Genomic DNA, 12131 nt, shown 5'->3' on the forward strand with positions numbered 1-12131 from the left:
TCTTTCCTCTTCTAGTTGGGATTAAATTGATTTGATAGCTCACTGAAGAAAAGAAGTGGTACAGTCCTTCCTCCCCCTCACAAAGACCATTCCTCTCCACCCTAAGCAAGCAAGCAAACAACAAAACCAACAGCCCTCCCATCTGCTATGATTCTTGGGCAAGAGGGCTTGTTTAAAATCAAAATGCACAATGACTCATGCAAAACTAAACCACCTTGATATTACACGTATTCTCAGTGCAAGCACTGTCATTTCAAAGTGCAGGAAAGAGAAGTTGTCAAATATTCCTGTCAGGTTGTATTTAACAAGCTTATTACTGTGGTGCCTAGTGACTGGCCAAATGCTGAGAGGGGAGTAAAATGACCTTGACGTCACTCAAGACCTTCTCTTCCTTGTGGTTGTGTGTAAAGTAACCAACCTCTCTTGGCCACAAAGAAAGCTCCTATTTTGGGGATAAGAGAAAATGATGTTGCCAAATTAAGGTGATGGAGAAAGAAGCAGACCTACATAGGATTGCTTCCAATTCTCCCTTCTTTGCTACAGTGGGATTTTCTCAGTTTTGAGTTTGTTTGATTTTTTTTATTTTTTTTTTTCCGTCTGGAAGCCAGAACTGAAATCCTCCCAGGGGAGAATGAAATCAAACAGCAATTTATGTTCCTCTCCCATGCTGTTTTTTCTTATTTTTCCCTTGCAGAAGAATGAATCCACCCTCAAACCTTGGCATTTCACAGTTCCTCCCAGATCTGAAGCCTAGACACATAGCAGCAGCTGGACTCCCTGCAAGCTGTCAAGAGGAAGGTTGCTGCAAGGGGAAGGGCACATTTCTTCTGAATAGTTCCTACTCCTTTGAACATAACCTCTGTTCCAGACACTAGAAAGAATATTTATGCCCTTAGCAGATAATACTGAGCATCTGCTCAGCTATGGCCATTTCCTGAACTGTTTTGTTCCTTGAAGCTGTTCGATAATTTGCACCTTCTGAAGTAGCGAGTTGTGAGATGGATCAGACAGCCTGTTCTACACCTGCTCTTGGAAAAAGTAATCTCTTAGGTAGTAGGCACAAGTCTATCTCCCACAGACTAGAAGCATCCAGAAGAGCTGAGGATCACTGCACCAGCCCTCTGCTTCACCCTTTCCCTTTACAGCCACAGTGGAGGCAGAACCCTGCAGACCTTGTTTAAAGATGGTTAATGAATACATTGCACGTGATACCTGGAGGGGAGAGTTCATTTGCCTTTTTCGTGCCATGTAGCACTGGGGCCCAAGGGGCAGCAACCGCTGCTTTGCGAAGCCCTGCTGCAGGGAGGTACGTGAGAAGCCTCAGGATATGCTCCCAGCGCTGCCTGTACTAGCCAATATGTGAGAACTCATCAGGGCACTGAAAATCAGGAGTGATACAGTCACGCTCTACTTCCTCCACAACACAAACTGAAAAATAATGAGGGCAAGCAAGCCACTAAAAATAAACTTAACCTTTCAGTGGCCACAACATCACTCCTGCCACAATGACTGAGCCACCATGCTTATTTCTACTGATTCAGGACTGGAAGAGAGACAAAACACAAACCAGCCCTTAATGAGAGCTGCTTACACTCCGGTGTCCCTATCAGTATATATCTCATCAGCCCAGAACAATGTTCTGGTGTAGGCTAAGGACTAATGCGAAGGTCTGAGCTCAAGGGGCTTGCAGGTAATGAATACTTCTCAGTAACATACTCTGAGATGAGAAGAGGGTTAACATCCCCACTGCACACACAGGAAACCTAAAGCATGAAGGTGGGAAAGTGGTTTCTGCACGGCCACAAAGTGTGACAGTGGTAGAGCTGGGATCAAAACTGAGAGTTTTCCTTAACTTCCTTATACATAATTCAGCTGCTACATTGTTTTCCCTGTATCTCTTCAGGGTGTAGGGGGACACCTACCAGTCTGCCCTCCATTCCTATTTGCAGGCCATTAAGCAATTGACTGAGCAAACAGAGGTCCAGGCAGCTGGAAGCTCTCTAGTCCCTCTGTGCCAATGGTGTGACCATCGGTCATCACTCTCTGTTCCTCACCCCTCCAATAACACCACGCCAGAAAGCATCTTCCTGCTTAGCCCAAACAAACACACTGCTTCAACTCCACCCCCTTTCCTTCTGTTAGGCTATTTCAGAGGTTGCTGGAAAAAGCCATGATTCCCTCTAACACTGAATTCCAGCAATCAGATATCATCAAAGACTTTCAGCGTCTTCCCAGAGGAGCTCAGTAGGTCACAGCACAGGTTTTGTGGCACTGCGGCTTTCTCTAAGCAAGTGAGAAAGGCAAATCACAGTGATGTTGTTAGCAAGGAAAGCCAGACAGTTATTTGAATTGCACAGATGATTCAGGAAACAAATGGGTGCTAAAAATACAAGATATACTTGCAAAGAGTTCTTCTCATGCCTGGGGAAGGCAGGGGGAGCTCTGGAGAAGATCTCTCTAGGACACAATGAGGTCTGAATGAGCAGAGGGTTAAAATAAAAACCAGTATCTGTCTTGTCAGCAAAATTTGTGTGATTTTAATAAATGCAATTTTTGTCTAGCAACCTTCCCACATCACAGCATAGAGACAGAGGTTTTCAGAATGTAAAGAATAAAGTGGTAAAGGAATGAATTGACTTCGGAAGTGTGGTAAATAGGGACAGGTCCAGTGAAAGGGCAACATTCTTGGGTCAAAGAGGTAAATTCAGCTACCTAAACAGAATGGCAACATCCTGTGGAACAATGGTGAAGAACTTTCCAAAATCCAACTACCACCAGCTCAGGCATCAGCTATTCACAGACTCTCCTCAAACCAGGACTGCAAAATGATCTGTGGCATATTTTAGTGGGATCAAGGACAGGAAGAGCAAAGAGGGCCCAGTGAAAGGGAGACTGGCAAAGTGCCAGCAACGGAATAATAAAGGATGCTGTAGGCCATTTACAGAGCTGTGAGAGTTTCTTCAAACAGTATTGTGTCCCACAGTCAGGCACTCAGTTATATCAGTGAAGGTAATACTGCTTTTGCCTTTAGCTATGAGTTTTCTGCTCACACACAAGCACCACGTTCACTCTATAACACTATAGTGAGGCATTCAATGAAATGTGTAGAACACTGTACCTTACAGCAGTGTAAAGAGAAATGTGGTTAGCATGACCACTCACTCCTCCCGCATCAAAGGTTACCACCTGCAACAAAACCACAGAACAATAATAATTTTGAAGAAGGAGTTGTGTTACCAACCTTGACATCTAACACAGCACTGTCCCAGCCCACTATATTTAAAGAGTTGTTTTTGTGTTGCACAATGAGGCTGTGTGTGTGAACTCATCCTACAGAAGCACAACTAAACAAACAAGACACTCTAGAACTAAATGACTACACAGCCTAACAGCTTGAACAACAGAAAGATGACAAATATCATGTTCCTGCTGGCAGGATGCACTTGTTACTTATTACCGGGCCAAAAGGTTACTTTCAGAGCAATCACTTGCAAGCTTCTTCCTGACCCAAGAGGTCCAGCTCTATGAATCACTCCCTCCTGGATTTGAGAACATACTAGAATGCCTGCAGATTACAGGGTGAAACTATAGTTCTCTGTACTGTGAATCAGGACATATTGCTTTCACAAGAGCAACACAATCATATACTACTGCCTGATTGCAATGAAGCTTCATCACAGGATAACATAGTGATAAATTAACCTGATATAAGAATAAGCCTTTTTAAAGAATCAGGTGACGGCACTTTTTGTACAACCAAGTCAGGCTGTTTGCTAAATGAGAAGATTACATTGTTTATTGCTTCTCTGCAGGGAGAAATGGGAACTTCATAATGCAGAAGTATTGTGTGAACACAGCACTAACAAGTCACCTTCAGAAGCACAGAACACCCTTGGCTCCCTGCCCTCAGACCTACCAATAATGTGTGGGGGTGAAGCATCCACCCTAAGGGCTCACTCTGCACAGTACTGTGAAGTAGGTACTTAAAGGCTCCTGTTTCCATCCTAGAAGACAAACTGGCAGCGCAAAGTGTAGAGCAGACAGGGTACGTGTGCTGGTAGGCTTTCCAGATAGTGAAGGTGACAGTCCTTGGACGGTCTAAAGTTAGGTTTTTGCTCTGGGAGAGGCCAGGCAGCAGAGCTCTCCACAGCTCCCTTCTCTACAACCAGGAAGAAATCATAACTTCCCCACATTTCAATCAATGCCTGCTTCCTTGCCAACTTGTTCTCTTCAGGGAAGGAAATGCTACTGCCTTGCTTACTCACCACAGGTCCATTCTCAAAATCTAATTTATATGCAGGGCCTGAAGTACTGGGTTAAAGAACAAGGGAAGATCAAAAGCCACCCTGCCAGTCCTGCAACTTGCTACTCCACCCTCCAACAGGAGAGGCCCTATGAAACAGGGGTTATTGTAAAAAGGAGAGGAAACAGAAAGACAGTGATAAGAAATACTTCAAAAACCACAAACTCCAGACAAGCCTGCTTATAAACCTATCCGCCCAGTGCAACTCAACAGTTAAGACTTTCCTCTTTGCCCAGTGGCTGTCATAATGCTGCCACCAAGCAGCAGGGTTATTCATTGCTAGCAGGAAGTGGTGGGACCCAATTTGGTTTCCTTCAGGTATAAAGAAGCATTTTCTGGTCAACCCCTGTTTCAGCAGGAGAAAGATTCTGTCTTCAGCTTTGGCTGCTTTTGCTGTATGTACATCAGCATTACCCAAGAGGCTCTCTGCAGGGACTGCATAGTCTAGCATGGTGCTAAGCCCTCCCTAAGGATATCAGCTTTTTGAGCAGCTCAGCTGGGAAAGACATTAAATTCTGTACAGCTCAGGGAATAAGCATAGCACCCTGTATTTTACAGATAAGAAAAATCATGCTCTGAAGTCACTCTGACCTAAAGTGGCACTTTCCTAAAATGACAATGTACCGCACTCACTGCAGGCAGAATAAATTCCTATGCAGGTGAATAATAGTGTCTAAGGGCTGGACTTGCACTAAACCTTTTTACTAAACGAGGACAGACAGAAGGTTTGTCTCTTTTGCCTGGTCATTTATTTTCATGTAACCTGTACAAACACAACATTTTTAAGACTACTACCCTGCTGTCAGCTGCGGCTGAAATTAGCCAATAGGCTTTAAAGTCTTTTGAGACATGAATGTACACACACATATAAATACAACTGCATTATTCTTGTTTCCTTGGGAAACCAAACTAAAAACCCCAGGCAAGCCAAAACACACATTTTTCCTTCTATGGAGGGTACAAGAGAACAAACCAGAAGACAGAGATAAGAGACTATAGTGAGCAGACTAAATAAGCTAATCGTTGTTTTGATAAAACTGGCTCAGGCCAACTGTGGAAGCACAAGGCTGAGGTAGGAAATATTTTTGACATGGAAATTATCTATTCAGAAACACCTTTAGAGGTTTTTCTCCTCCACATCTGTTTTGTAACAGGAGCTGCTGTTCTTAGTGCTGCTGGGCTTACATAACATCTGAACTAGCTAAAGAGATTGCATGGAGTTAATTCTCAATTTATGTTGTCTAATTTACTGTTAGGACATTTGCACCTGAATTGCCTGTCTCTTCAAATATACAAATTTGTAAGTACAGTTCCCAAGGTATCTGCACACTGACCTGGACATGGTACCATTCACTTTATCTGCAAAGAGACCACCTTTGAAATATCAGCTCCTCACCTTTAGAGATCCCTCCCAGCACACAGGCTGGCTTGACCCAGTAGTGATGTCCCACCTATGCAGCGTGTAGCTTCTAGGTCTGTTGTCTAAAGAGGGCACTGATTCCACTGCATCACTGTAGTGCTCATGACTTAAAGCACACAGCAATCACATGTAAATATATTCCTCTGGCTTCAGGAATTCATTTCATTGATAACAAATCTGAATTTCTTTCTCACATGCTTAAGATATTTTCACATGGGAGCATTTGCTTCTTCCACATGATGCAGCAAGCTGGTGTGCTTGCTTTTAATGCATAACCTGAACCAGGCTGATGATGAAATCAAGCAAACAATCAGGGCAGGATGAGAAAACTTGAACATCTTGAAACTGTCTGGCTTAAAAACAGGCTTAGCCAGTTCTGGGAGCAAAAGGCTGGGATAGGAAATATACTTGATGTGGAAATTATTGCTCAATTAAATCTTTAGGGCAAGAGGGAGTTCCCTCCCCACACCTGTTCTGAAATGGGAGCTGCTGCTGGTGGCGTTGCTGGGTTTTCTTCTGGGTGACCTTGGTATTCAGGAAATGGAGCTTTCACTAGTGGAAGCCAGAGCAACAGCCAAGACAAACAGGTCCAGAAATCCCTTCCGGAGGGGTGAGAGCACAGAGGAAATTACTCAATTACTAGAAGAGAAAACTCCTGAGAGGTCTGGAGTCCATGCTCCCTCTACACACCATATGCATCAGAGGAAAAAAGCACTCAAAGCTGTGGGTCTCCCTCATTCTTTCTGGTGTCATCCAGTGCTTCAGAGCACACATCTGCTCAAGTAGACTGGTGGGGATAGAAAGGTCTCTTTCATTTTTAAGAAGGGCCATCCCATAAAATGCCATAGCAAGCAGTTACATTTATAGTAGCCTTCCTCTGAGCATGAGTTCACAGGCCTGACTTATACTTGCAGAGGGCAGTCACACTCAAACTCCCTTTGAGTCTCTTGTATGTTTGGTGATGTCTCTTAATGCTACTAAATCAGAGAAGTTAAAGATTAAAAAGAACTGGATGAAAATGGAAAAATCTAATCATGATCAACATCCCAGTGTCCACTGGGTTTGATCTGCAAGTGTGTAAGTCATAAACCAGCTCTTAGAATGAAAGGTCCTGGGGGCCTTTCACGCGTGTACCCTGAAGCACACCTGAGGAGACTGCAACATATGTGAGGAAGGGAGGAAAAGGGATGCCAAAGTCTGTCCCAGCTCTGTTGCCTCCTCTAGCAAACTCCACATGCTGCACTCTGTATCTGGTGTCCTGCAAAAGCATTTAAAATCCTCTACAAACATCACACATTCCCATGTTCCTGAATTTTAGGAGTTCAGAGACTGAGATCCAAAACCTGAGAGCTGAACTCAGCCTCTCAAATATAAGCTCTAACTTGAATGCCATTTGTAGAAGGATCTGGCTTTCTAGGCTGATTTAGAGCTGACCCAAGACAATGGAACTCTTCCACAAACAGTTGTATGGATGATGTTTCCATCAATCCATAGTGGAAAGCACCTTGTAAGAATGTAGTATTGCTGAATTCTGGTCTTGGCACTGTATCTGCCCCAAACACAGACTGAATGTCACCTCCTAATCCAAGCTCTGCTATCACCAAACCTGAGATCCTGAAGAGTAGGATTTCATATTCTAGAGCCTGCCTGGGGCTCACATATTACTATGTAACTTATTTTTTTACACACCAAATACTTTCTAATCTGGTTTGAAACAGACTAGCCTTGGCTGCCTCTCCCAACACTGGCTTTTGCTTGTAAATCCAGCAGGCAGGAAATGATTTCCAAAGTCTATAAATTAGTTTGGCTTTGAGTACACCAACCGTTAATTTGTGTCTCAACTATTTAATGTAGAGCTTAGATGAAATATGTCCCTGTAGCTCTCAAAAAGATTGAGTTACTCATGGCCTTCCAGGGCAATTGAGGAAATGAATAACTATGCAATGGAACAAAATTATGCATAACATGGTGTGACTCCTTGCCTGGCAATCTTTCCTTCCAGACATGTTGGAATTGCAGCCTGCTTCTCCACTGTCAGATGACACGTATGTTCTGTAAATAAAAGTTACCATTGTCTATGCTATGACTGTGGGGAGAACTGGGGAAAGCTTTCCCACTGGGATAGGTAAAACAATACATGTCTTCCAAACATGTTAATTCCATTGAGTTAGCTTGTTGTGTTTGAAACCCTGTTAGCTTATGTTTTGACAAGGCTCTTTTAACACCTTAAGCCAAATCTATCAATTACAACATTACCCAAAAATAGACTCTGTTTACCTTTCAAGGCAAGGTCATTGTCTTAGGACAGCAAAGATGCTGCAAGAGTGACTAACAGATAGCAAGCTCTGAAGTTTTAAAATGCAGAATGTTCGACAAAGGTAATTAGGTGCTTGCCTTGCTGTTGTTGGCAAACTAGGTCTGCTCCTAAATGAAAGCCCTTATAGCAAACATCTGAGACCTGTGTGATTACTTAGGACACTTAAAATAATGTAAGTTTATAGAGACTTCATTACCACTGTCCCCGAGAAGCTGCTCCGGTCAACTTTGGTACTGCTGATGTGTTCTGCTCCAGTAACTGGTCCTCACTGCTGCTCAGGAAGTTCTGAGGGGAACGCAGTGGGCCCTGCCGCAGTGTTTCTTGTTACTGCAGCTACACCCGACACTCGCAGCACAGCAGGGAGAGTACTCGTAACTGCAGCACGCGTCTCGCTTTGAAAACCCCATACTTTATTTTTCAGTTTATGCTATTTTAGTGGCAGACTCCTTTCTCTTCCAGCACAAACAGCTTGAGTTTAATTTTCTTTAAAGAAAAGATCTAACCCTTTCTAACTATTTAGAGGAGTTCTAGTGGTTTCAGAATTTCTACTGGGATTCTGATGTGCTTGTCCTAGGGCCCATGAGAGTCACAAACATGCAATACAAATCCTCTTGGGTTAGGAGCTTTCAGATTAGATTAAAACCTATCTATTCATGGGGCCAAAAGGCACAAAAGGAGTCCAGGAAAACTGCATTTGTCTCTGTGCACAGCATTGAATTTCATGGAAAATTAGCCGCAGAATCAATACAAAGTTGGATGTTTTTTGTGCTCGTGGGGCTTTCATGCTACAAGAGATGTGATTTCTTGTCTTCTGAATTGCTCAAAGGCATTAAGAGTTTTGATTTTGCTGCTAATCAGTGTGTGACAGTGGCATGCCTGATCACAGCAAGGTTCAACAGAAAAGAACAGAACACAGCCTTTTCCATGCTTAGGCCCTTATTCCTGTTCTGTGGGAAAAAAAACCCAAACTACACCAATGCTAGGAAACCTCCCCAGTTTAATATTCTTCAATCCTGACCTACAACCCTGCTAATCTAGCTCTCTAACACACGCCTGCCAATGTACTTCAAATCTAAACCTAAACGTAAACCTAAATCCCAGAATTAGGCTCTCTTCATCAATGAAACTTAGCAGCAGGGACAAAATGGTTGCTTTAAAATGTAGAAAACATTTGAGCAGTTAGTAAAGCAAAATTTCTCCACTGTTCATTTTTCACTGGGAAGCAAAGAAAGATCTCCATAGAGAAAACATACATCCAAACTACACTATCATCCTTTTCCATATTTTTCAGTGGAGTAATTCTATTTGTTCTGAGCTTCTAGCAGTTGTTTAAAGAGTTTGTAAGAGGATCAGAATGACCATGTCTTACTTGTCAAGATACAGGAGCTGTACAAATACTCACAAAAAAAATTTAAACTACAAAATGCAAAATTGCTTTCAGGTATCATTTGAGACCTGAAATTCAGCTGCATTTATGCAGGGGGTCTTCTGCAATTAATGAACCCCAAGATCTACTACAGGGAAACTTATTAGTTCCAAGAGAGTTTGCAGTTTTTAACCAATTTTTACCTTTTACATCAGTGAAAGTTAGTGATACTACAACCCAAAAGAGGCTTTGTAAGATCTAGCTAGAGAAGTGGATAAACATTATAAAGCAAGTATTTCAAAATAAGTACGTATACTGTCTCCCTGTCCTAGGCTATTTCAGAGACTCCAGAAGTAAAATCTTAACTTTAAAGACTTCAAATAAAGCTTTCAGAGGGAAGGAAAAAGCCTAAAACACTAGCTCAAAAGTAATGTGGAAACTGCCTATGCTGTAGAAAGTTTCACATTACCAGGTCGATGTTATTGGCTTCTATATGCTTTAGCACAAAGGCGGCGAGGAGCTGTGTGTCCCATTCAACAGCAGGACTATCTGGAAGATTCCTGAAAATAAGAAGTGCAATTAGTCACTTCGCTGCTGAGAACTTTATAAAGATCATGCTAGAAAAGAGAAATCCTATTATCAGAGAATTAAATCAAGGTACATTTATTTAACATATAAAACTGCTGAACCTTATTTAAGAGTCATACAAGTTTGTATATTGGTGGGTTGAAGGGAAAACAGCAGTTCCAACATCCTCTTCATAGATTTGTCAAGGCCTCCCTTCTTACCATTAAGGTAGACTTTCTGACTGCTTTACATTAAGCAACATCTATTTTGTTCTCTATTCATCCCAATCAAATTTCTTTCTCTCTTCATTTAAAACCCCATTTAAAATACATTTTCCTAAAAGACTTTAAAATCATAACCTACTGGTGAATTATATATGAAAAGTAACAAGCAAACTCGTGGTCTCATTTATACAGGAATAACCCATTAACCTCAACCAGAGGACAATAAAGCCATAATTATACTGCATGGATTTGATAGTAGTTCTTCATCTGTTTATTTCATGCTTTGCATACCAACTGGGTATGCAAGGCATACTGTGACTGAATACTCTGCCTGGGTATTTTAGATTGCAGGCTTCTAGGGGCAGGGACCACGAGCCAAATGCAAAATAACACCAGACAGCCAAGAGAATGATTCCATATTTACACAGCTGAGAGATGAATTTGACCCCCCAGTCATTATGTTCAAGGATGCCAAGAAAACACTGCTTGAAAAGTTAAAAAGGTTATTAGTAACAATAGGATAACACACAGCTGCTAAAGACCAATAATGACATGTTAAACTGGTCTTTTCCTCAGACCTTTTCCCTCCTCTGATAGTCTGATAATTGCTGTGAGGTGGTTTAGCAGAAAAGTGACTACACAGCCTTCTCACACAGCCACATGGGTTTGGATCTGAACTGATCCAGCTGTTTGCTGCAGAGAGCAGGGGCGCTACCGCCCAACACTCTTCAGGCCTTACTGACTCCCCAGACAGCAAGGACAGTAACATCTGCAACAAAACAACAGGAAAGTGTCTCCTTGGCACATTCCAAAGTAAAGCTCAGCCTGCGTCTTCATGAGAGTTCTTCTGGCCACAAATTTTCCCACTGTTGTTAATAGTAGTAGTAGTAGTAGAAAAGCCTGACGTACAAAGTGACCAATAGCATTTACCTGTTGTGTTACATACTCCTGTTCAGCACAGGACAAAATAATATGCTATTAGAAACCCCAGCAACAAGGGAAGGTGTTTCTACATTAGTGTACACTTTCTAGCTATGGTCCCTGTTGCAGTATTACCAACAACAGAAATTTTTGTTGTTGTTTGCAATTCCCTCTTGTATAGACAGCATCTCTGCCTGATGTACACAGGACATTTGAATTTCATCATAGGAAAGATTCTTTTGTACATCTGGTGGCTGTCTCATCAGCTTAACAAACCTGCATCTCATCTGCTCAAGACAAAAAATTTCACATCTTATGCTTGAAAAGGAAGTGGCCCTGTTGACCCCAAAGGTACTACAAGTCCCACCACGTTACAGCAAGCTTTATGTGGAGCACATTTAAAAAATATGCTTCAACAAAAACATCCCAAGCAACATGCACAGCGCAGAATCAAAGTGCAAGTCTAACAGTGCTTCAGTTGTTCAAATGGTATCTTTGAGGTTATGTAAAGGCTTAATCTGATAATATTATAGTAGTAAATTAGTAAAAAAGGGATTCTTCACTGGCCACTTACAAGTATCATTCCCACTTTTGGACAGGGGTTAAACAGAGCTGTGAGGGATGTGAAGAGTCCCATTAAAACACGAGGGGTGCTCTAACAGTGAGAGGTCAGAAAAAAAGTAGGGCTTGGAATTTATGATGTCCAAGAGGCTTTGGTGTCATAGCCACTGCACTCAGCTTTATTGGGCTGTCTCCAAAAAGGCTGCAGGGTAGTGGAGCAGGTTTTAACTAGTTTAGACAGATAAAGATCACCCTCCTTCAATGGAAATGAACAGCTGGAGGCAAAGGTTTAGAATCCCTGGAAACAAAACAATCTGAAGGCATGAGCAAATTAACTCCATGAACACTGAATGGATTAAGCAGTAATATCCTGCAAAAAATTCTGCTTCTACCCACTTACTGCTGCTCATGGAGAGACCACTCACTCCCAATAAGGAAAAGGAATTATTTTT

At 42.2% G+C, this 12131-nt stretch overlaps 1 protein-coding gene across 3 annotated transcripts in view; it reads right to left on the reverse strand.

Moving 5' to 3' along the window:
- The window catches only part of PIGL (phosphatidylinositol glycan anchor biosynthesis class L), a 63509-nt gene that overhangs the window by 12381 nt on the left and 38997 nt on the right, over positions 1–12131 (reverse strand). For 2 of the 3 annotated variants that reach the window (XM_042791342.1, XM_042791344.1), the window contains exons 3-4: positions 9876–9966; positions 3119–3186 (exon numbers count right to left, since the gene is read on the reverse strand). In XM_042791342.1, coding sequence (XP_042647276.1) covers positions 3119–3186; positions 9876–9966 — 159 coding nt within the window. Of the gene's footprint in view, positions 1–1662; positions 2458–3118; positions 3187–9875; positions 9967–12131 lie in introns of those variants that run through there. The other variant, XM_042791343.1, reaches the window with a different exon arrangement.

The sequence above is a fragment of the Tyto alba genome, unplaced genomic scaffold, assembly GCF_018691265.1.
Source record: "Tyto alba isolate M040663 unplaced genomic scaffold, T.alba_DEE_v4.0 Super-Scaffold_19, whole genome shotgun sequence".
NCBI classification, from domain to species: domain Eukaryota; kingdom Metazoa; phylum Chordata; class Aves; order Strigiformes; family Tytonidae; genus Tyto; species Tyto alba.